This window comes from Mus pahari, chromosome 19 (genome assembly GCF_900095145.1).
Source record: "Mus pahari chromosome 19, PAHARI_EIJ_v1.1, whole genome shotgun sequence".
NCBI lineage: Eukaryota > Metazoa > Chordata > Mammalia > Rodentia > Muridae > Mus > Mus pahari.
The window spans coordinates 42,926,396-42,949,670 of record NC_034608.1 but is presented as its reverse complement, the minus strand read 5'-3'; the positions used below and the strand labels follow the sequence as shown (position 1 = coordinate 42,949,670).

General features: G+C 47.5%; 1 protein-coding gene across 2 annotated transcripts in view; it reads left to right on the top strand.

Annotated features, from left to right (window-relative positions):
• Plekha2 (pleckstrin homology domain containing A2) overlaps positions 1 to 23,275 on the top strand; it is a 59,988-nt gene that overhangs the window by 27,348 nt on the left and 9,365 nt on the right. For both annotated transcript variants that reach the window (XM_021219582.2, XM_029532137.1), the window contains exons 3-10: positions 867 to 923; positions 8,071 to 8,119; positions 9,482 to 9,579; positions 12,085 to 12,225; positions 12,722 to 12,868; positions 13,834 to 13,902; positions 14,289 to 14,359; positions 19,312 to 19,375. In XM_021219582.2, coding sequence (XP_021075241.1) covers positions 867 to 923; positions 8,071 to 8,119; positions 9,482 to 9,579; positions 12,085 to 12,225; positions 12,722 to 12,868; positions 13,834 to 13,902; positions 14,289 to 14,359; positions 19,312 to 19,375 — 696 coding nt within the window. The remainder of the gene's footprint in view (positions 1 to 866; positions 924 to 8,070; positions 8,120 to 9,481; positions 9,580 to 12,084; positions 12,226 to 12,721; positions 12,869 to 13,833; positions 13,903 to 14,288; positions 14,360 to 19,311; positions 19,376 to 23,275) is intronic.

Below are 23,275 nucleotides of genomic sequence, written 5' to 3'. Positions count from 1 at the left end.
AAAGAAAGAAAGAAAGAAAGAAAGAAAGAAAGAAAGAAAGAAAGAAAGTTCTATGCCTAGCCCCTTGAGGTGTGTTACAGTCAGAACACGAGGGTTCGAAAATCATTGTCTAAAGTTACCGTCCGTCCTCCAGCAATCCGAATCATGGGTACATGAAGCACAAATGGAATTCTATGTTTAGACTTGGGTCCAAATCAGAACTTCTCAGTTTTTTTTTTTAATAGTTTTTTTTTAAAAAAATATTTATTTATTTATTTATTATATGTAAGTACACTGTAGCTGTCTTCAGACACTCCAGAAGAGGGCATCAGATATTGTTACGGATGGTTGTGAGCCCCCATGTGGTTGCTGGGATTTGAACTCAGGACCTTTGGAAGAGCAGTCGGCGCTCTTAACCACTGAGCCATCTCACCAGCCCCACTTCTCAGTTTTTTAATGTTAAATGTTTAGTTGTAGTGACATAACACCTGCCATCTCATCATCCAGGAGGCAGAGTGGGGGAGGATCGCAATGGTCCTCTACTAACTCTCACTCGCAGAAAAGGAAAAGAAAGAACAAAACAAAACCCTGAAATCTCAAGCCTTTTGGTTTAAATGAGGCCATCTCAGATCACAGCAGGGGACGCTGGGGGTCAGTTAAATGGTGGCACATACAGGTCTAACCCCTGTCCTAGAGTAACTCATTGGGAAGAAGTTGAGGTACCGTATTGTTAGTGTTGTTATGTTCCCCCAGATTTATCACTGGTGTCTTGTAGGTGAGCAGGGTGACTTGCCCGAGACTACAATGGCACAGGTTAGACCAGAACACTGACCCTGCTTGGGGGCTTCACACAGTGCACATCTTAAGAAAACATCTTTGTCTTTCAGAACCTGGCAGTTGGGGCAGGAGCCGTCGGATCTCTGCAGCTGACCTACATCTCGAAGGTAATGTGGGTTTGGCACGCTGTGAAGCCGTGTTCTTGGAGCAGGTTTAATGTCTAAGCATGAGGAAGCTCTACATCCTGGAGGGGCGAGCCTTTGGAAGCAGTCACAGCCGTGACCATCCGTGTCTCCGTTTCTCAGGCTGCTGCTGTTTGGTGGTGGTGGTTAGCAGTGGAGAGGGTGGCCCACAGCCTCCTACTCTTTGGATCTGCCAAACAGTCATCGCTCCAGACCTGTGGGCACATTGGAGATACTCTCGAAAGAGAAAAGGGTTACTTTGGGTCACTGTGTTTGAGATCTTAGTCATGATTTTGGGGCAGCGCATTATGTCAGAAGCAGTAGTGGGCAGCATCTTGCCTCATGGCTAGGAAGCAAATTATAGAGGGACTGGATACCTATAATCTCTCCTAAGGGTATCCCTAATCACTTAAGGACTTCCCATGTAGCCCCACCTCCTAAGAGTTCTAGCTGTTAACCACTGGCCTTTGGGAAGCATGTCACATCTGAAATAAAGGACCATGTAGGATGTAACCTCTTTTTTGTGTGTGTGATTGGAACAGAAGGACACAGGGACAATGACCTTGATCCAGCAAAGGATTCTCTCAAAGTGTACAGTTATGAGCAGCAGCTTGGAAATGCCTCAGGCCCCCTGGGATTTTCCCAGTTCTCCAGACAGAATGCTTGAGGATGGAGGGCTGAGAACACCACCCCCAGAAGGCCCTAAGATATGGCCAGGACCACACCCAACATCTGGGTACCTCCTGGGGAGCATGGCAGGTCCCTGGCAGTCTGTGCCCTCACCTAGCATTCATGTAGAGGCAAGAGCAACTCTTATTCTTCTCTGAGACCTGGGGGAGTAGGGCCAGTCAACAATGCTCACAAAAACAACAACAACAACAACAACAACAACAAACCCTGCTGAATTCGGCTGCTTTTTAGCAGCCCCTCCCCAGGGCAGCCTCTGCTGCTGACCCGTGACACAGCCCTGATTTAAAAAAAAAAAAAAAGCCAGGGGATTTAGCTACTCTTTAGAAAGCAGGAGGGAAGCCAGGTGGCACCCAGCCAGATCCAAAGCCGCAAAAGTCCTGTCCCCCATGCCTGTCCTCATGCGGGCTGCTGCTTTCTTCCCTGGCTCCTCCCATCCAAGGGACTTTGAGGCCCTAAAGGCTAGGGGCTGAGCTAAGTGGCTCCCGAGTCCATCTGGTAACAGATTTAAGATCTGAGAAGAGCTCCTACTGAAGATGGGGGTCAAGAGAGGTGCTGAGTGGAGTAGCCATCTTCCGCTGGCCGAGCAGGCTCCTCCCATGCCTGCCAGCTGCAGCTGGATCTCAGCGCGGAGGGAGAGAAGATGCTGGGCAGTGGTTGAGCTGATTAGAGGGGAGGTAATGGCCTCAGGGGAAGGAGGCTGCTGGTTAAAGCGCACAGCTGCAGGCAATTTGTGCATGACCTTTGATAAGAAATGTGGGGGCCTCCCCAGGCCAGGGCAGCCCAGCCCAGCTCCTGCCCCCCACCCAGGGGGCCCTTTCTTCTCATCTGCTGAGAGCTCATTAGGTCATTTCTCCAGAAGGAGAACTGGCAGGGGGGGAGTAAGGGGGGGGGAGCAGAAAACCCTGTTAAAGATGAAAACTGAAACCGTCTCCTGTGTGATGGATTGGGGAAACATTTTTGGGGGGAGGGAGGGGGCAGTGAATATAATCTCCTGCTGAATCATGGTTTATAAATGCAACCCAGAGGAGGTTTTCAGGAGCCTCTGCCTCCTTTAGAAAGGGTGACCTGACTTTCAGCCCTTCCTGAGACAGGTGAGCCCGCACGCACGGGTATTTGAAAAACCCACAAAGGGCCACCGGGTTAGGTCACCGATCGATTGATGAGAACCTTAACTCTAGCTGACCCACTGCCAGAACAACCCAGGCCCTCTTCTGTCTGTCTGTTTTTTTGTTTTGTTTTGTTTTGTTTTTTTGTCATCCTTAGGTCACTCCCAGGGTCAAGTATTTGCACAGTGTGAGACAGACTGGCTTGTTCTGTCCCTGATCTTTGGAAGACTAGTGTATGGGGCTGGCATGTTAGGGGTGCGGTGGGGGTGGAGAGGGGGGTTAAGGGGTGGGGAGAGGTGGTGGTGGGGTGCTATCCTCCAGAGGGATGACCCAAAGATGGAAGTATCTGTCTCCAGGACGTAACGACGACAGAACCAGTCTGGTTGGGCAAACTGGAAAATAACTGAACCTGGCCTGAGGGGCTATCTTTGCACTATCCTTCTGTCCCATCCCAGAGGTCGTCACACAGCCGGCCCCCCAGCCCTACTGGATCTATTTTGTGAGGGCTTCTGATAGATAACAGGTCCTCCAAAAATACCGGCTCTTAACTATTTATGTGTTGTGGGCTGGGGGAGGAGGATATGAGAGAGAGAGAGAGAGAGAGAGAGAGAGAGAGAGAGAGAGAGAGAGAGAGAGAGAGACTCTAAAACAGTGATTCTCAACCTGTGGGTCGGGGACCCCTTGAGGTGTTGAACGACCCTTTCACAGGGGTCACCTAAGACCATAGGCAAACACAGAAATTTACGCTATGGTTCATAACTGTAGCAAAATTACAATTAGGAAATATCGAGAAACTAATTTTATGGTTGGGTGGCACCACAGCATGAAGAACTGTATTTGAGGGCCGCAGTTGGACACAGCACAGGGTCCCTAATGAAGGAGCTAGAGAAAGGACCCAAGGAGCTGAAGGGGTTTGCAGCCCCATAGGAGGAACAACAATATGAACTATCCAGTACCCCCAGAGCTCCCTGGGACTAAACCACCAATCAAAGAAAACACATGGTGGGACTCGTGGCTCCAGCTGCATATGTAGCAGAGGATGGCCTAGTCAGTCATCGATGGGAGGAGAGGCCCTTGGTCCTGTAAAGGTTCTATACCCTAGTATAGGGGAATGCCAGGTTCAAGAAGTGGGAGTGGGTGGATTGGTGAGCAGGGGGAGGGGAGAGGGGATAGGAGATTTTNAGAGAGGAAACTAGGAAAGGGGATAGCATTTGAAACGTAAATGAAGAAAATATCCAATAAAAAAAGAAAAGAGAAGAGAAGAGAAGAGAAGAGAAGAGAAGAGAAGAGAAGAGAAGAGAAGAGAAGAGAAGAGAAGAGAAGAGAAAAGGGGCCACAGTGTTAGGAAGGCTGAGAACCTTACTGCTCTAGAGGGTCCACTGAAGACCACTGATGAATTTCCAGATAAATACGCTTACATATGTACCAACTTGAAAGTTCTCTGATGACTGTGTGGGTGGCTTTCTTCCTTTGTTGGGGACACTGTCTCCTCTGACATTGAAGCCTGCTTTTGAGTTCTCCAAGACCATCCCCTGCTCTTGTCCCCAGTACTGAGAGGTCTCACTTCCGGCTAACGGCAGACAGGGTGTGGCTGGCCCTCAGGGTGTCCCAACGCTTGGGTGACGACGCTTAGGTCGTTACTGCGTCTGATAATCGAAAGCTCCCGAGACTGTCCAGCTGCCAGGTGGCTCTTCTGCGTCACTTGTGGTGGGCCCCAAGGGTATTCTTTTCTTCACCCCAACCCTTTCTCCATGTTGGCGTGCTCACAGGTCCTGCCAGCCGACCGCGGTTGGGCAGTGACTCAATTGTGGCTGCCTTGTGGTGTGAGAATATTTGTACCCGGGTGCCCTCGCTTGAGTCAGACTGTTGGATGTCCTCACCCACCTGTGGCCACACTGCTTCCTGTAGGGCCTGTGCTCTTCCTGTGTTTGAAGATGGCTGTAGCCTGACAGGTGGAAGGTAGATGTGTGTGTCTGGGGGGGGGTGGTGGTTACCCAAGTCTCTGGGGACAGGCTGTCAGGGACAGAGGCCAAAGTCAGAGTTCTGCGACAGCCCTTCTCTCTGGACATAGCCACAGGTGGACAAATTAATTTTTCGTGCCTGCTGCCCTGTGTCTGCGAGAAGAACATTTACCTTCTCACATTGGTGTTACTAAGGGAGAAACTGACCTGCGGAGGTTCTTAACCCTGGTCTACAGCTAATCAGGACAGAACTGGGATCAATCTCATTAGTTTGGCAATGAATTACTTTGCCCAACAACACTTCCATGCTAAGACATGAAGCTGGGGCACACTGTAAATGCACATGCATATGGACCCCCCCCACACACACACACCATAAAGTGTATACACCGATATGAACAAGCAGAAAGCCATGTATCGCCTTTGGAAGCTCTGGTTCTCACACTAACTGCATGGGTAGCATTTTCCCAAGCTGACTAATCAGTGCAGTGAGCATGATCATTTGTAATCCACGTGGGGTCAAAGGGTCAGCCAGTGGCACTCTATTCAGCCGGTGATAAATGTGAGTCTCAGACAAGATAGTGAGGAGCTTAGGGACCAAGCTTCTCAACGCCATCAAAATTGCCAGCTGGATGAGAAGGAAGCTGGGAGGCAGGTGGGTTCCTAGGGCCAGAAAACAGCAGGTCTGTGACACTCAGGGTTAATGCAGGAACCCAGCCCAGCACATCCCAGCACAGCATAGCACAGCACAGCCCGGCCCAGCACAGGCAGAGGACTGGAGGTGGCCTAGAAACACAGATGCTGAGGTTCACAGCCAGGAAATGAGTAGTGGCAGACCAGCAACTGGTTTGGACTGTACCCCAGGAAAACAAGGTGGTTCAGGGCCAGGACTGGCGGCCTCCTAAATGCTACCTGTGAAGCATGGCGGCATGACTATTGCCGGTTGTCTGTCTGAGCTCCTCTTCCTGTTTTTCAGAACTTTCTTAGGCCACCTGGCCTCTGCCTCGCTTCAGGGTTTCCTCGTCAATACAGTGGGATGACCGCACACACACATCTGCACAGTCTCTGTCTCTCCCTTCCCTTGGAGATAGTCTGGGCAACCTTGGGATTCTGCTAGTAGGAATGGCATCAGCAGATGTAGTCCTTCGTCCTTCAGAGACTGGGGTCATGTGACATCTTGGGTTTTAAATACTTGTCACTGAGGTTGGCGTAATGTTATTTATATTTTAATTATTACATTGAAAATGCCATGCATGTTTTTAAAGTTATAGTTTAAATTATTTATTATTATTATTATTATTATTATTATTATTATTATTATTATTATTGTAGTGTGTGGTGTGTGATTTATTGTGTGGACGTGTGATTTGTTTTAAGATGGGGTGCACCCATGTGACCCAGGCTAGCCAGAAACTTGCTGTGTAGCCTAAAGTCAAGGTCCTTTTGTGTCAGCCTCCCAAGTGCTGGGATTACAGATGAAGGCTGCCTTGCCTGACACCATAGTCCCTCCTTCATGAGTAGATTCTACATGGCAGTGCAGCCAGGTCTCTTGCTTGCACTGATGTATTCGATGCCTCTGTTAACTCCATAGGAACGTGACTGTGATTCCCTTTCTTGACAGAACATCTAATGGGGAGTGCACACCTAATGATTTGAGACTGATTCCAAAAACAATTTGGAATCTACTATTTCTATTTCTCCTTTTGATATTTTATAGGGTTCCTGGTTGAGTATTTGGGGCAACGTTATTTTGGCTAAGGAATCAAGGCAGGTCTCTAGGAAGACTTTAGGGTCAAGAGCAAGAGTCTAGAGACCGGTGTGCCAATCGTGGTTAGATCTTGGCAACTGTGAGCCTCAAAGAGGCTCACTTCAAGACTTGAATCCCTGCTTCTAGTTCCAAGTCCCAGAGTCCAGAGAGGAGAATAAGGAGACCCGGGAAAAGCTAGGAAGGAGACTGAGAAACCTGTGTCCCAGGCAGGATGGGAACTGTATGTGGATGGGTTCCATGCTAGGTGCTGCATCTCTAGGCATCCCTAGTAAGTGGGATGGGTGGAGTGTTCCAGCACGGCTGGACCAGCATCCATTTGGTGGATAATCGCCAGGTCTTTGTAGGCTGTGATGGAGCATGAGCCTGAGTGACATGGGCTCCTATGCAAACACTCAGCAAAACTCCCACAAGGGACAGGATTGTAAGAACTAGGTAAAGTACACCAGTGGTCCCGTGTCCGCAGGCCCTGCTCTTGAATATACCCAGGTGAGCTCACTCATCTGTCGGCTCCTCTCTGGGCTGCTGGAGAGTTGCCTTTGCTCATGGGCAGCATAGATAGCTAGACCTTCAGGTAAGAGCACCTGCCGTTCCCTTCTGCTCTGATTAGAATTTGTACGCCCTAAGCACCTTCAGTTGGGAGACTGTTCCGGGAAAGGGGTTAGCTCTCAAGAGCATAGTAGAAGCCTGCTGGAATGAAAGGGACTCTGCCAGATCTTGTGGCTCAGAGAAAATCTTGTCTGGACCCCAGTGGCTTTTAGAGTGTTCTTGCAGAGACAAAAGTTAATACAAGCATCGGGATACCAGTTATGTGGATGGTAGAAGGTTTCACCATGGAAGGGTATAGTGAGCATCTAAGACAGCAGTTCTTAACCCGAGGGCTGCGACCCCTTTGGGAGTTGAATGACCCCTTTCACAGGGGTCACTCAACACCATCCAGCATGCTAGATTTTTACATTATAATTCATAGCAGTATGAATTACAGTTATGCAGTAGCAATGAAATAAATTGGATGTCACCACAACAGGAGGAACTGTTCACTAAAGGGTTGCTGCGTTAGGAAGGGTTGAGAAGTGTGAGTTTCTGACAAAACTCACTTTAATCCGGTCTGGGTTCATCCTGAGAGGCGGGCTGGCTGAAATGGAGTGTGCGAGAGGAAAATGGAAGCCTAGACAAATTCTGTTCAAGGCTCCGAAGTTTAATAACCGAACTCCGTTTAAATAACATGGAAAGATCTCCAGCCCGCCCTCCTAAGTCTTTGAAGTAGCCAGCGGCGGTCCGATTGTAGGCGGGTCCAAGGATCGAGGCGGGGATGAGTGTCTGTTGACGTAGGTGGTCCAAGGATGCTGCATTCTGGGAGATCTGGGGATCCTCTTGGTAGGCTTGGTGGCAACAAGGAGCTGGGAGACACCAACAGAGAAGCACTGCTCTAAGGAATAGGACTGACCGTGCCAGGTTCTTAAGAGATGGAGGCAAGACGCTCAATTGTCGGTCTTCAAATATACATATGTTTGATAATGCTCTTTTTATGTATGAAGTGTTTTCAAGGTAAACGTTTTCCACACGGATGGAAGCACACTCATGACTCTCTTTGTCTTTGTTTGATCTAGGTGAGCGTAGCTACCCCAAAGCAGAAACCTAAAACTCCATTCTGCTTCGGTAAGTACTGAACCACAGTCGCTTTTCGCCATAGACCTGTGATAACTTGGTTTCTGTGGAAGACAGCCCTGTGATACCATGGGAACTGTATCCTGCATGCATGAGTAGCTTAGATAATAGGGTTGCTCTGGGTGCCGAGTAATACCCTGCGAAGATTTTTAATAACTTGCGACCAGGCCCATGGTCCAGCAGCATTTTAGCCTGCTGGCCTGGAACTTTGCCTCGGCTGCACCCAGACTCCAATGTGCCGAGATTACGAGCCGAGCTGTATTTCTGTTTAAGCGTCTGATATAAGTTTCTGTGAGCCTTCACTTTAGAATTGAGCAGTGGTGTGCTCAGGACATGAGAAGGTCTGAGAAAAGTGGGGTGGGGGGAGGCAGGGAAGCATTAAAATGAAGGAAAGCACATGGAGGGTCTCAAGATTGCCAAATGAGTTGCAGTTGGGGGCTGGGGGTTAGTGACAAAAGCACAGAGCCACTCCATCAATGCCTCAAGTCTGTCTTCAGTTGGTCAGTGAAACCACTCGGCCAGCGACTGCATTGCTAACTAAGCCCTCACTCTGAGCAAACGCTGAGGCCTTTCTGTGTCTATTGAGACTCTGAGCAGGAGTTTCAGGGAGGCAGAGTCACTTCCCACTTTGTCACTGAACGTCCTCAGCACATAAGATGGCTGCTGGCACATAGTGGGTCCTCAATAAAGAGTTGTTTATGTGAATGAGAACAGCGAGTTCTTTGTCTCCTTGGCAACGGCTTCTTGACTTCAGTCTCAGGCCAGAGGGATGAAGTGACTTCTTTCTCCCAACTTCACGTTGGCTCTCTTCTTTTTCCTGTTCCTTCCAAATATTATTGCTAAGTTTAGAAGTCACTCTTAAATTTTGTGGTCAGCTCACTTAAAGATATATTAGTGGTAATAATGAAAATCAATCAATCAATCAATCAATCAGAGGTAAGCTGTGATTAAGGAAATGTCCAGAGGGAAGGACAGGTTGAAAATGAGGTCAAGACTACAGGTTTCAAGCAAGTGTTGTTCCATTTTCCAGACACAGACAAGACAAGATCATACTGGTAGAAGCAAGTCCTAGGGTCCCGACTAAGTGTCTTACTGGTGGCAGATGAGTAGATTTGTTGTCACAATAGCGCACTGAAGCCACTGTTAATGCCAGCGTCATTCTGGTAGCTGATGAATGCGTTGCAGGGGTCTGCTGCTTCTGAGCATGCATGTGACTTAACACTCCGGACGGGTTCTTGGTCTTCTGAATGGTCTCATGGGTCTTGTCACCTCAGACACCCTAACTTCCTGGACTCTCGTGACCTCCAAATCCTGACCCGGTGCCTTCTCTCTCCTTCCCTGTTACTTTTATAGTTATCAATGCCCTGTCTCAGAGATATTTTCTTCAAGCCAATGACCAGAAAGATCTGAAGGACTGGGTAGAAGCCTTGAACCAAGCCAGCAAGATCACTGTATGTATACCTTCTGTTCTCTCTGGTAGGGAAAGTGGGGTGTCCCAGTGGGGAAGGGGCAGAGCTCAGAAGGCAGCAGGGTGTTGCCTCAGAGCCTGTGAAGACCCATCTCTCTCTAGCCTCCTCTTGTCCACTGGTGGACAACTACCAGTGAACTTGAGAGTTTGAGTCTGAACGGAGTTCAAGAGGAAGTTTGTGGAGTGGCTCTTTTGTGCTTCCTGGGAGGGCTTCTGTCAGTCCTGTCCTGGGTAATTGTGGGACACTGCTGACTCACTGTTGTGGTGTAGGAAAAGGGATTGCTAACAAGAAGCAATTGCTAACAATAAGAGGAATGGGGAAAGCACATAAGAAGGAACTCAGGTCTAGTTCTTTCTAGTTTGGGGGATATTCTTCTTAGTTGCACCTGGAAAACATCTTCTAAGAGCTTTGTGAACTTGGAAACTCATCCATGGATTGTGTTAAGGACTCTGGTTATCCTGGACATAGGTAATAAAGAATCAATTTCCTATTCCCTAGAAATATTTTTCAAGAAAGAAAGAAGAGTTAAAAGGGGAGGAAAAAAATGTGTTAGCTTCCCAGCACTGTGACAACCTGCTCGAAACAGTCAAGTTATAAGAAGGAAAGGTTAATTATGGATCATGGCATTTGTTTTTGTAGTTCATGGGGTTTATCCCTGTTGTTTTGGGCCTGTGGTGAGGCAGGATATTAAGGTGGGGCATGCGGCATGAGGAACCTGTGGTTGGGAAGCAAAGAACAAAACAAGAAGGCACTGGGGTCCCGCTATCCCCACAAAGGGTGTATGCCCAAGTGACCCAACTTTTCTCACTCCGCCCCATCTCTGGAAAGTTTCCCTGCTTCCCAATAGTGCTGCATGCTGGGGACCAAGCATCTAACATGGGGAATGTTTAGTAACATTAGCAAAATGGCTTTAGGGGGAAGAGGAGGACAATAGTGGAAGGAAACTCAGCAAGACAGGCAGAGTCCAGTCTACTACAGGTGCTGAAAACTTAGAAATTCTGTGTTGTACAGTCAGAAGTGCTGGTCTTCTCATGACTTTGAAATGAAATGCCCATTGTTGGGGCAAGTTATTCTTCCAGAAACCTTAAGGTTCCAATGAATATTGGTAGATGAAATCTATGTCTATTCAGCATCTGTGTCGTTGGACCCAAGCAGGGTAAACTGTAGCTATTTAAGCAGCGTGACAGCTGTTTACTGTTCTGGTAAACCTGCACAGAGAGAGGGTGAGGCAAGGCTGGCAGAAGACAGGACTCGCTGTGTGCTGTCTCTGGGATGTTGGTATGACATCCCACAGGAAATTAGTGAGGGTGGCTTGAGGAGATAGTGCTAGTTAGCATTTTAAGGGGTAAAGGGCACACCATTGATGATCTGTATGTACCTTATATGTAAAATTGAGACAATAGTGCCCCTGAGCTAAGAGGACACAGTGGGAAGCTAAACACTACACTCTCCTTGGCACTGGTTGAGCCATGTTGTGCACTGCTATACATCAGGACACTGAAGGAGAGGAGAAGGGTGAATTTCTGGGTTGATTTGGAAAGGTAGTAGCAGTATGTGTATATATATGTGTGTGTGTGTGTGTGTGTGTGTGTGTGTGTGTGTGTGTGTGTGTGTGTGTGTGTGTGTATTCTACCAGGCCCTGTTCATTTTTCTAACTTCTTGTTTTGCTAAGAATTTTTTCTGTCTTAACTATTAGCATATATATGAGTGTCAAGAGGATAGGCCTCATGTCTATTCTTCCCTTTCTAACTAGGGTTAGCTCATCCTATAGGTATGCAGTAAGTTAGCTCTGTGTGTGTTATGTATTTGTATGTGTGTGTTATGTTTATGTGTGCATGTGTGTGTGTGATATATATATATGTGTTTGTGTAAGCATGTGTGTGTGTATATACATGTGTATAGGTGTATGCATGTGTATCTGTGTTTATGTGTGTATATCTTTATGTGTGTATACATGTGTATATGTGCCTGTGTGGTGTATGTGGGTATCATTGTGCACATATGTGTACATGTACATATCTATATGTGTATATATGTGTCTGTGTGTATATGTATAGTGTATATGTATACACATGTATATTTGTGTGTACATGTATGTCTACATTTGTCCATGTATGTATATAGTATATCTATATCTATATATGTGTGTGTATGGTATGTTATGTATATGTGTGTATCTCTGTGTATATGTACATATATGTACATGTGCTTGTGTGTGTTATGTGTATGTGTGCATAATTTAAAGGAAGTATGTGTGTGTGTGTGTGTATGTGTGTGTGGGTGTGTGTTTGTCTGTGTGTAAGGGGTTTCTAGCTGAGTTCCTCATATTTGAGTTTGGATATCCGTGAAAGAGCTGGGGAGAAGAGGAGAGTGTTCTCAACGTAGTCTAGTAAATTAGTTTTCCAGTTCTCCCCACATCCTGTTTGTGGTTCTGTTCTCTTCCTAAGCTTTCCTACTTCTTGCTGACTGGATCACCCTTCTCCCTAGGTACCCAAGGCTGGGACGGTACCCTTGGCCACAGAAGTTCTCAAAAACCTAACAGCTCCTCCCACGCTAGAGAAGAAGCCACAGGTGGCCTACAAGACTGAGATCATCGGGGGAGTGGTGGTACAAACGCCCATCAGCCAGGTGCTGTTGCTGGGGAGTGCCGGGGGTGGGGGTCAGTGAAGACATATGCATGGTGCCCAAGGACCTGCACAAAGCATTAGGATGGGGGAGCTAGTGACAAAGGTGACCGGGATGTTACAGTGAAGGATGGATGTGTTCAGTGCCAATGTAGAAGTGAGGGCCATGACATCATGACATCTTGAGCATGTGTGGCAATAAACACTCATAAATCATAAAGGCCGTGGGGCTAAGCGAGGCAGTGAGACTAGACACAAGCCTGCAGTCCCATTTGGGTGCCTGTGCCTCCTTCAGTTCTATGTCATCTCTCCTCCCTCTTCTGGGTCTCTCTAGCCAGCGTCTTGCTTTGGGAAAACACTCAGTAGAGCATCGGCTAACTGGAGGCAAAGACAGCTCTGAGTTCTTCGACTGACATTATACCAAAAAGACCAGAGGTGGGAAGGCTGGGAGGGGTGACTGGGGTATTCACAGTGTCGCTGTTTCCGCTGTTCCCTTCTAGAACGGTGGGGATGGGCAGGAAGGGTGCGAGCCAGGGACTCACGCCTTCCTGCGAAGGTCTCAGAGCTACATCCCCACGTCAGGCTGCCGTCCTTCCACTGGGCCTCCCCTTATTAAGAGTGGCTACTGTGTGAAGCAAGGGAACGTGGTGAGTGCCAGCACTGGGGTTCTATTACTGCTGGGGATCCAGTGGGCATGGATGTAGCAGAGGAGAAAGAGAGGAAGAACTGTACCCCTCTATTTTGACTGTCGTTGGGTTATATGTTAACTGTATATAGTAATATGTTAACTAGCCATTAGTCCCCCAGAGAGCTTGCCTGTGGTGGTAAGAAGCCTTACTGCCTTCAAACTGATGCAGTTTGCACACTGATGGTCAGATTTCCCTCCTCCTATTTCCCAACTCTTGCTTCTTAGATGATGAGCTGATGACATAGTTGTCTTAGTCAGGGATTCTATCGCTACAATGAAACACCATAACCAAAAGCCGCTTGCAGAGGACAGGGTTGATTTGGCTTACACTTCCACATCATGGTCCCCATCACCACTGAAGGAAGTCAAGACAGAAACTCAAGCAGGGCAGGATCCTGGAGCAGGAGCTGATGCAGAGGCCACAGAGGGGTGGGTGCTGCTTTCTGACTTGCTCCTTCATAGCTTGCTCAGCCTGCTTTCTTATAGAACCCAGGATCATCAGCCCAGGGATAGCACCGCCCACAATAGCCTGGGCGCTCCTCCATAAATTACTAATGAAGAAAATGCCTTACAGGCTTGTCTGTAGCCCCATCTTATGAAGGCATTTTCTCAACTGAGGTTCCCTCCGCTCAGATGGCTTTAGCTTGTGTCAAGTTGACAGAAAACTAACCCGCACAGTAGTAGCTCCTGGCAGCAGCAGAGAAGGACCCTCAGGTGCTCTTCAGGTGTTAGGTGCTTGAACACTGGGAAGATGGGGGCTCAGACAAAGGCCTGGGACTTCCCGTTGCTCCAGTTCTTTGTCCCTGCTGAAGATGGGAGCCTGGCTTCCATGGTGCTGGGCCCCTGGGCGTTTTCTATGACAATGCCAGCCCTGACTCTGGTGACCTGTCCTTGACGGTTTGGTTCCTTTATTTGTCATTTCAGCGGAAGAGTTGGAAACGACGCTTCTTTGCCCTCGATGACTTTACCATCTGCTACTTCAAGTGTGAGCAGGTAGGTAGGTCGTAGGTTCAGGTCCCTCCTGAGAGGTCTGAGTAACAGAGAGCATGCGTGAGTGGAAGCCAGGCCCGTGTAGACTTCTAAGCCACTTCTTGTCTTATCTCTGTCCAACCTGTGTCTCTTTCTGGTGCGATTATACAAAGACCTGGACTGCAGCCAGCGTCTGTGCACTGAGCTGCTGCGTGTGTGGGTGGGTGGGTGGGTGGGGGAGGGGGGCGGAGCCACAGAGCAGCTGCTGCATCGATTGCTTCTCTGTAACAATTATTTTGAAACCAGGTTGGTTTTAGCCAACACTCTGAGAGAAGGGTGTTGGTGAACTGGCCTGGGTGGCCGGGCCATGTACCTTCCTTCATTTGCCCATCTTCTGTCTTTCCTATCAGGACAGAGAGCCTCTGCGTACCATACCGCTCAAGGATGTCCTCAAGACCCACGAGTGTCTGGTCAAGTCTGGGTAATTGCCTCTTCTTATTCATCTTGAGGAGAGCCTCTGTTCGTCATCTTGGAATCTTCATCGGTTACCCTTTTTGAGGCTCTGTTGAGGAGCATTTCCCTACAGAGCAGTGGTTCTCAGTCTGGGGCTCACAGTCCCTTTGGGGGTTATCAAATGACCGTTTCACAGAGGTTTGCCTAAGACCAGCAGAAAACACAGACATTAACATTATGTTTCATAACAGTAGCAAAATTACAGTTACAAAGTAACAGTGAAAATAATTTTATGGTTGCAGTCACTGTAACATGTAGCGAAGGGTCACAGCCTTAGGAAGGTACAGGACCACTGTACCTTAATGCCTCATAACTGGGCAGAGTTAAGGTCACACTGGGCAAAGTACCCTCTTCCCATTTCCCTACTCTTACTCCCATGATGCCTGTGTGCTGACTCTTGGTGACAGCAGAGAACGGCACTTAGGTGTCTCTCAGGCAGTAGAGTCAGGTGTCAGGTCCTGGGTGTCGGACAGGAAGGAGGCTTGACCCTTCCCCTGGCTTCACACCCTACCCTAGGCTGAATTTCCCAGGCCTTTCCTCCCTTGTTCTTGATGTGCCCATCAACATAGGGGTGACTCACAGCCTCCCTGTTGCTACCACTTGACGGGCAGAACAAGTATTTTTAATTTGTTCCTCTTTCCGCTAGGAAAGACACCTTCCAAGAGCACTGCGTAAGATGATCCAGGACTTGACAGGAGAATGTCCCATCCCCGTTCCTAAATTCAGACGCTCGTGGAAGTGAATCTTTAATAGAGTCCCAGCATATCTTTTTGGGCATGTGTTGATACTCTGTCCAGACCGTGTGTGTATCTCTCCTTGCTATAGGTCATAAGGGGGTCTATCAACCGTAGGGCATCCTGCTCCTCCGAGAAAGCATAGCACAGTCTTACATAAACATACATGCTGTGTGACCCAGTGAAGCAGGGCAGAGATGCTGTACTAAGAGTTTCAAATAGCAGCTGGGGGATGGGCAGAAGACGGGGGGGGGGGGCNGGGGGGAGGCCCTGAGGGATAATTTGCATTTTGTGAAAGTAGCCATAGATAGACATTGTCCCCGAGTGTGGCTCTAGAGGGCAGAACTCAGCATGATTGGATCATGAGAGACGTCCAATTGCTCCTGATCCCGGAGGGCCCACTTAGTAGGAGGGTATTTGGACATCCAAAGGCAGCTTGGAGAGGGGGGGAAATGTTCAGCCTGAGAGTCTTGAAAACTCCCCCTACCTCTAACTCTACCTGAGTCCCACTGAACCTTCGTCGGGGAGGTGAAGTCCGTGGGGAAGGTTGTGGCTTTGTGGCCTCAGCTCTGTTAGGCGGTGTAGCCTCTCTGGGACCTTTGGGGGGGGGGGGAGGGAATTCAGGACCCGCTGTAAGCAATGATAGCTGTTGAACTGGATGACATTGAGAACAGCACACGGCTGGGGCAGTGGATGGAAAGGGGGCAGGGCTCCCTCCTTGGTTGATGTCACCTCTTCGGTGGACTCTGGGACTTACCTGCATTGGCATGAATAATCTAGAAGGTTAAAGCGTTTAGCACTATGTTCGTTGGTTTTAAACCTATTGCTGCTTCAAGACACCATGACCAAAAGGTGACCTGCGAAGGAGAGGACTTATTTGACTTAAACTTCCATGTTACTGTTTATTATTGAAGGACATCAGGACAGGAACTCAAACAGGCCAGGAATCTGGTGGTGGGAGTTGAAGCAGAGGCCATGGAGGGCTTGCAACTTACTGGCTTATCCATCAGGGCTTGCTCAGCCTGCTTTCTTACAGAACCGGGGACCATCTGCTCAGGGGTGGCCCCACCCACAACGGGGCTGGACTCTCGTCCATAAATCACTAATTGAGAAAATGCCCTACAGGCCTGCCTACAGCCCAATCTTATGGAGGCATTTACCCAATTGAGGTTCCCTCCTCTCAGATGGCTTTAGCCCATGTCAAGTTGACATTAGACTATTCAGTGCAAGTCAGGAACAGAGCTGTCCCTACGTAGAAGCTGAGCAAGTAAAAGTAGTAGTTGATAGGGTGTATTTGAGTGATCTGTGTGGTTCGAGCTGCTTCCGATGGCCTTATGGATCCTGCTCAGTCAGCATCTTTTTTTTGGTCTTCGTTTTGTACCAAAGGACTGACATTTATAGTCCATATCCCAATGACTTTTTCTCTCCTTGGTGTTTGGGCCAGTGTACCCTACCTTGGCTTAAGTCATGTCCCTCCTCTGCTCAGAGGGCATGTCACTCTGTTTTCATTCTCTGACATTTCTGCCTGGGACCAGCCCTTCCTTGGCACAAGACTCTCGGTTGGCATGGAATGCCGTCTTACCTGCAACTGGTCTAGCCTCCTCAGGTGCTTCTGCTGGTGGTAAATGGGCCTTGACTCCTTAGATAGTCCCTGTAATGACTGGATGCACACAGCTGGCCTTGGCCACAGAAGATACCTTCAGCTTGTTTGGAATTGTGTCAGCCACCACCTGCTCCTTGCCCTGCAGGAGCCAGGAATTCTCTACTAAAACCCACACCCAAGATTGAAGCTTGTTTTTCTTTTTCTCTCTATTCTTTTCTTCCCTTCCTTTTTGAGACTGTAATATGATTACAACATCTCCTCCTCCTTCTCCTCTTCCTCTTCCTCTTCTCCTTCTCCTCTCTCTCTCTCTCTCTCTCTCTGAAGCTTATTTTTATTTGTTTATTTGCTATTAGGCACACTATCACTAAGCTACATCCTAGCCCCAGAAGCAGATCTTTTTTTTTTTTCCCTGATAAAGGAAACTAATTTTAAATTTATTTTACATATAGAGGACTAGGTTTCATTACACCAGTTTCACACATAGCTTATTTTTGCTGACCCTTGTCCCCCATTCTCTGCCCTCAGTCATTCCCATTCTGCACCCCCTCTATCCCTTCACAGTTCCCTCTCAACACTTTTTTTGGTCAGTTATTTGCTTATTGATTTATCATTAATACGTGTGGGTACGTGCGCACATGTGTGGGTGTGGAGGTTGGAAGACAACTTGTGGGAGTTGGTTCTTTCCCTCTGCCATGTCAGACAAGGTGGCAGTTAGCCAGGCCCTTTACCTGCTGAGCCACCTTGCCAGCCCTCACGGTCCCCTTTCTAGTTTCACAGCCCTCTATTCCCCCTCACATCCATGTTTACTCATGGATAAAAATTAGCATGTGAGAGAAAACACATTAGCCTTTTTCCGGCTCAATTACATTGCTTAAGATAACAATTTCTGGGCAGGAGAGATGGCTCAGAGGTTAAGAGCACTGATGGCTCTTCCAAAGGTCCTGAGTTCAAATCCAGCAACCACATGGTGGCTCACAACCATCTGTAATAGAATCTGATGCCCTCTCCTGGGGTGTCTAAAGACAGCTATAGTGTACTTACATATAATAAATAAATAAACCTTTAAAAAAGATAATAATTCCCAGTTCCATCTATTTTTCTCAAATTCCATGATTTTTTCTTTTTTCTTTTTTTTTTTTTAAAAAGATGTATTTATTTTATGTGTATGAGTACACTGTAGCTGTCCAGATGGTTGTGAGCCTTCGTGTGGCTGTTGGGAATTGAACTCTTTAGGATCTCTGTTCACTTCAGTCAACTGTGCTCACTGGGGTCGGCCCTGCTTGCTCTGGTCAACTCTGCTCCCTCAGTCTCTGCTTGCTCTGGCCCAAAGATTGATTTATTATTATACATAAGTACACTGTAGCTATCTTCAGACTCATCAGAAGAGGGAGTCAGATCTCATTACAGATGGTTGTGAGCCACCATGTGGTTGCTGGGATTTGAACTCTGGACCTTCGGAAGAGCAGTCAGTGCTCTTACCCGCTGAGCTATCTTGCCAGCCCCTCTTTTTCTTTTCTTTTAAAAGTTATTTTTTTTAAAAAAAAATATTTATGTGTATGTAGACTATCTGTGTGAGTGTGTTCCACATATGTGCTGGGACCTGTGGAGCCAGAGGAGAGTGCCAGAGGCCCTGGAACTGGAGTTACAGGAGCTTGTGACCCTTCTGATATGGGTGCTGGGAATTGAACTCAGGTCCTCTGGGAGAGCAGGAAGTACCCTTAAACGCTAGGCCAACACCTTTATTTTTCTTTACAACTGAACAAATTCTATTGCATGTCATTTATCTGCTGATGGGCCTCAGGGCTGATACCATTTCCTTTCTATTGTGAGTAGTGCAGTAATTGCCTGGGGTGTGCAAGCATCTGCCTGGTAGGATGTAGAGTCTTTTGGGCATATGTCAGGAGTAGTGGCTTATATGGTGGTTTTATTTTTAGTTTCTCGAGGAACCTTCGGACTGATTTCCATAATGGCGGCACTAATTTACATTCCTCCCCTTAGTGAGTAAGGGTTCCTCTTTCCCTAGCCAGCATTTGTTATCTTTCTGCTGTGGTGTGGGTCATTCTGACTGACGTGAGACGAAATCTCAAAAATAATTTGAATTTGCATTTCTCTGATGGCTAAGGATGTTGAACAGTTTCCTGGGAAGCACATCTTAAAGTTACTCTCAGTTTCTGATTCTCTTCTTAGCTCCTTGTCCCCTGGGCCAGGGCAGCGGGGGCAGAGAGCAGGAACTCCGAGCTGTGGGCGGAGCCGCTGCTGGGGGGGCGGGGCGAGACAGGGTGGAGTAGGGAAAGCCGCTGCTGGGGGCGGGGCGGGGGCGGGGGGCGGGGCGGGGAGGCTTTAGAAATGGTGCGGGCGTCCTTAGAAGAGGAACGTTTGGACCTAATGGGTTCTGATTTCCAGTACCTTGGACAGACATAGCATTCATTTACAGTCTCTGACCCTCGGGCTGCCTTATCCACAGGAAAGAGAAGGTCTTGAGTTGCATTAGTGGGTGACGGTGAAAACTGCAGGAAATAACGTGGATTAAAAAAAGTTCTCACAATGCCTGGTGTAATGGTATATCTCTCTTTTCTTGCCTAGTGATCTCTTAATGAGGGACAACCTGTTTGAAATCATAACCACCTCCAGGACGTTCTACGTTCAGGTAAATGTCCACCCCCAGACCAGCGTTCCATCTCTGTGAATGTGAGTGGATGCCTCCCCTCCCTCCAGCACCCAGTGTCCCATCTCATTCTAAGGAGGATGTTAGCCAGAAGCTTTCCGACTCTGGGATACTACAAGCAGGTCCATCCGCTGCGCGCTGCGCTGTGCAGGAGGTGCGGGAGGATACCCGCCTCTGTAGCAGCTGCACTGGGGCTGCAGAGCTCCAACTAAGCAGAGAAAAGGAGAACTGGTGGGTGGTTTCACTTCTACTCTGGAGGGTATTTATAAGTCCTGTCTATGTATGGACATTACTGTGTGCAGACAAGATAGAAGCACAGAGGGCCCTGTGCCGGCACAGGTGCACAGGCAGCCTCACAGAGAAAGCCATTGTTTGGCCTCTGACAGTTCCCTTACCAGGAGCTTCCCTCCACCCCCAGATCTGGAACTCTCCCAATCCCTATGAGGTCACAGCAGCTAGCAAGGCAGATTTCCAAGCAGCGCGAAGACATCCAGGGCCAAGTCCTCAGTCTGGGCTGCCTAGAAGCTCACAGAGAGAGTACAGGGAGAGGCTGATGTGGGATTCTGAGCCTTAAAATATGCAGCTTTCCCACGTGGGGTTTTGGGAACATCTCTCTCCCTTTCTTCTCTTTCCCCTACTGAATCCCTCCCACAAAAGGATGGGGCCTCTCTTCCATTTTTTTTTTTTTTTTTTTAAAGTAACAGGTTTTGTGTCTTCACTGTCTTCTACTTTATGCCAGCAGACTTGCTGACAGCCTTGGGCATCCTCAAGCCATTCTCACTGAGAGAAGCACATTGTCCAGGAAGAGAGGGCAGAGAGGAGGCTGGGTCACGGAGAGAGGGTCACTTTGCTCTTAAATCTAAAATCTAGTTTTCTCCAGTGCTTCTTCCATTTAGATGCAAGGTCTAGCCTGTGCTTTTGTGGAAGTTTCTAGTTCTTTTTTTGTTTTTTTGTTTTTTTTTTTTTTTAAAGATTTATTTATTTACTGTATGTAAGTACACTGTAGTTGTCTTCAGACACCCCAGAAGAGGACATCAGGTCTCATTACGGATGGTTGTGAGTCACCATGTGGTTGCTGGGATTTGAACTCAGGACCTTTGGGAGAGCAGTCAGTGCTCTTAACCACTGAGCCATCTCTCCAGTCCCAGAAGTTTCTAGTTCTTGCAGTTGATATTTGTAGGTTATAGTCAAGGGTCTAGGCATGGTCTGAGGTTAGAGTCATGGAGTTAGACAGAACTGATCTTGAAGCTAAGTAATCAGGCAGCTGAAATCACATACATGACCCAAGGATTCAGGAGGAGAGGGGGCCAGGCAATGGAATGGCTCCATGACAAGGGTCCAGGAAAGGGAATAGCTGTAAGAGAGGCTGCAATGCTATGGGCAGAGACTCTGGGAAAGGGAGTAGCTGCAAGAGAGGCTGCAACACTATGGGCAGAGACTCACTGTCCTGCCTGCTTCCTTAGCAAGCTTATATCTGGTCCTTAGAGTCGCAGGTAAGAAGAGGACAGTAAGACACAGCTCCTGGATTCAGACAACTTATTTAATATTCAGAGTCTCCATATGTGTAAAATGGAGATGAAAAACTCAACCCAAGCCCTTCTGATGGCCCTGAAGTCTGCTTGATCCCAGGCATCAGGAAGGACAGATAAGAAAAGGCCAATGCAGGACTAAAAAGGCTAATGTGAAGGCGGTGGTGGACAGTCCAAAGGACTTATCTTAGATGGATGAGGGAAAGTGACTAATTTGAGAGATGTGGAAGAGGTCCATTCTCGAGGACTTGAGAGTTGGTTGTGTAAAGGGGAAGGGAAAGACACATAAATACCAGGGCTTTGGCTTGAGTTTTGCACTGGTTGGTGACAGCCAGTAGTTGCTTCCCTGGTAATGTAGAGGGCAAGCAGGCTCAGCACTAGGGTGTATTGCTTACTCTTTCGTTACTGTGATAAAATACCATGACCAGAAGCAACAAGGGAGAAAGGGTTTAATTTAGCATCCGGTTCCACGGGGATCGAGTCCATCAGGCAGGAAATATATGCCATGGCAAAAGGAACAGGAAGCAGAGAGAGGAAAGGCCTATCCCTAGTGATGTGTTTCCTCCAGCAAGGCTCCACCTCCTAAAGGCTCTATAACCTCCTATAACTGTGAGTGTCACCAATGGGGGAACCGTATAACACTGGGAACCAAATGGACAACATTTCTCATTCAAAGCATGGCATAGGGGTAAGCACCGAGTTTACTGTGTTTCTGGAACATCCAGTGGTACACCTGGTGATGATCATTGCCTAGATGATGCTTGACATGTTAGTGCTTATTGTGTGATTATACTCTGAAAGCTGCACAGAGGGTAGTGACTTGAAGACAAGAGGCTCAATCAAAACTGTTCAGAAAACATTGTATCATCTAAGAGGGACCAGCACTTCCCTGGGTCCTTACCAGTTCTCTACTCCTTCTGTGCTAAAATTTCTAAGAAGGAAGGACATTAGCATCACCCTGAGTACATATATGAGGGCAGTTCAAATCCATATGTAAAACATGGGACAAAGAGAGTGGTGTGTTGGGAGAAGACTGGGTAAAAAGCCAGGGAACATATTTGTTGATTCACTTAGAAGTCACAACTATAAACCTGTCTTAGTTAGGGTTTTACTGCTGTGAACAGACACCATGGCCAATGCAACTCTTGTAAAAACAACATTTAATTGGGGTTGGCTTCCACGTTCAGAGGTTCAGTCCATTATCATCAAGGTGGCAGCATGGCAGCATCCAGGCAGGCATGGTGCAGGAGGAGCTGAGAGTTCTACATCTTCATCTGAAGGCCACTAGAGAAGACTGGCTTCCAGGCAGCTAGGATGAGGGTCTTGTAAAGTTCACACCCACAGAGACACACCTGCTCCAACAAGGCCACACCCACTCTAACAGGGCCACACCTTCTAATAGTGCCACTCCTTGGGCTGAACATATCCCAACCATCTTAAAACCCATGACACTTAACAAAATAGCTTGTGAAATTATGATCCTTCAAAAAATATCAAGAGTAGTATTGCTTCCTATTTCTGTGTATCTCTTTAATGGCTGGCCTTAAAGGACAACAGGAATCTCATTCTTGTTTCAGCCTGGAGTCTGTGTCCTGCTGGCCTTAAAGGACAACAGAAATCTCATTCTTGTTTCAGCCTGGAGTCTGTGTCCCTGTGTTACTTTGAGGAGTTTGAAACTCTGGTCTTATACAAATGTGTATTTGGACAAAAGGATTATTTCAATGTGTCCATTTAGGTTATTTCAGGTCTGTCTTTCTCTCTCTCTTTTTCTTTCTTTCTTTCTTTCTTTCTTTCTTTCTTTCTTTCTTTCTTTCTTTCTTTCTTTCTTTCTTTCTTTCTTTCTTCCTCTCTTTCTTTTTTCTTTCTTTCATTTCTTACCAGAACTTGAAAAATAGTTGTATTAGTCAGGGTTCTCTAGAGTCACAGAACTTACAGATAGTCTCTATATAGTAAAGGAATTTATTNATGACTTACAGTCTGCAGTCCAAATCCCAACAATGGTTCAGTAGTAGCTGTGAATGGAAGTCCAAGGATCTAGCAGTTGCTGAGTCCCACANNNCAAGAAGGCNAAAGAGCGAGAGCCAGACTCCCTTCTTCCAATGTCCTTATATGGTCCCCAGCAGAAGGTGTAGCCCAGATTAAAGGTGTGTGCCACCACACCTTTAATCCCAGATGGCCTTGGACTCGGAGATCTCCCTGTCTTAATCTTCTGGATTCAATCACCACTGTGTCTCAAGATATCCATACCAAGATTCAGATCAGAAACTTTTATCTCCCAGCCTCCAGATTAGGTTCACTGGTGAGCCTTCCAATTCTGGATTGTAGTTCATTTCAAATATAGTCAAGTTGACAA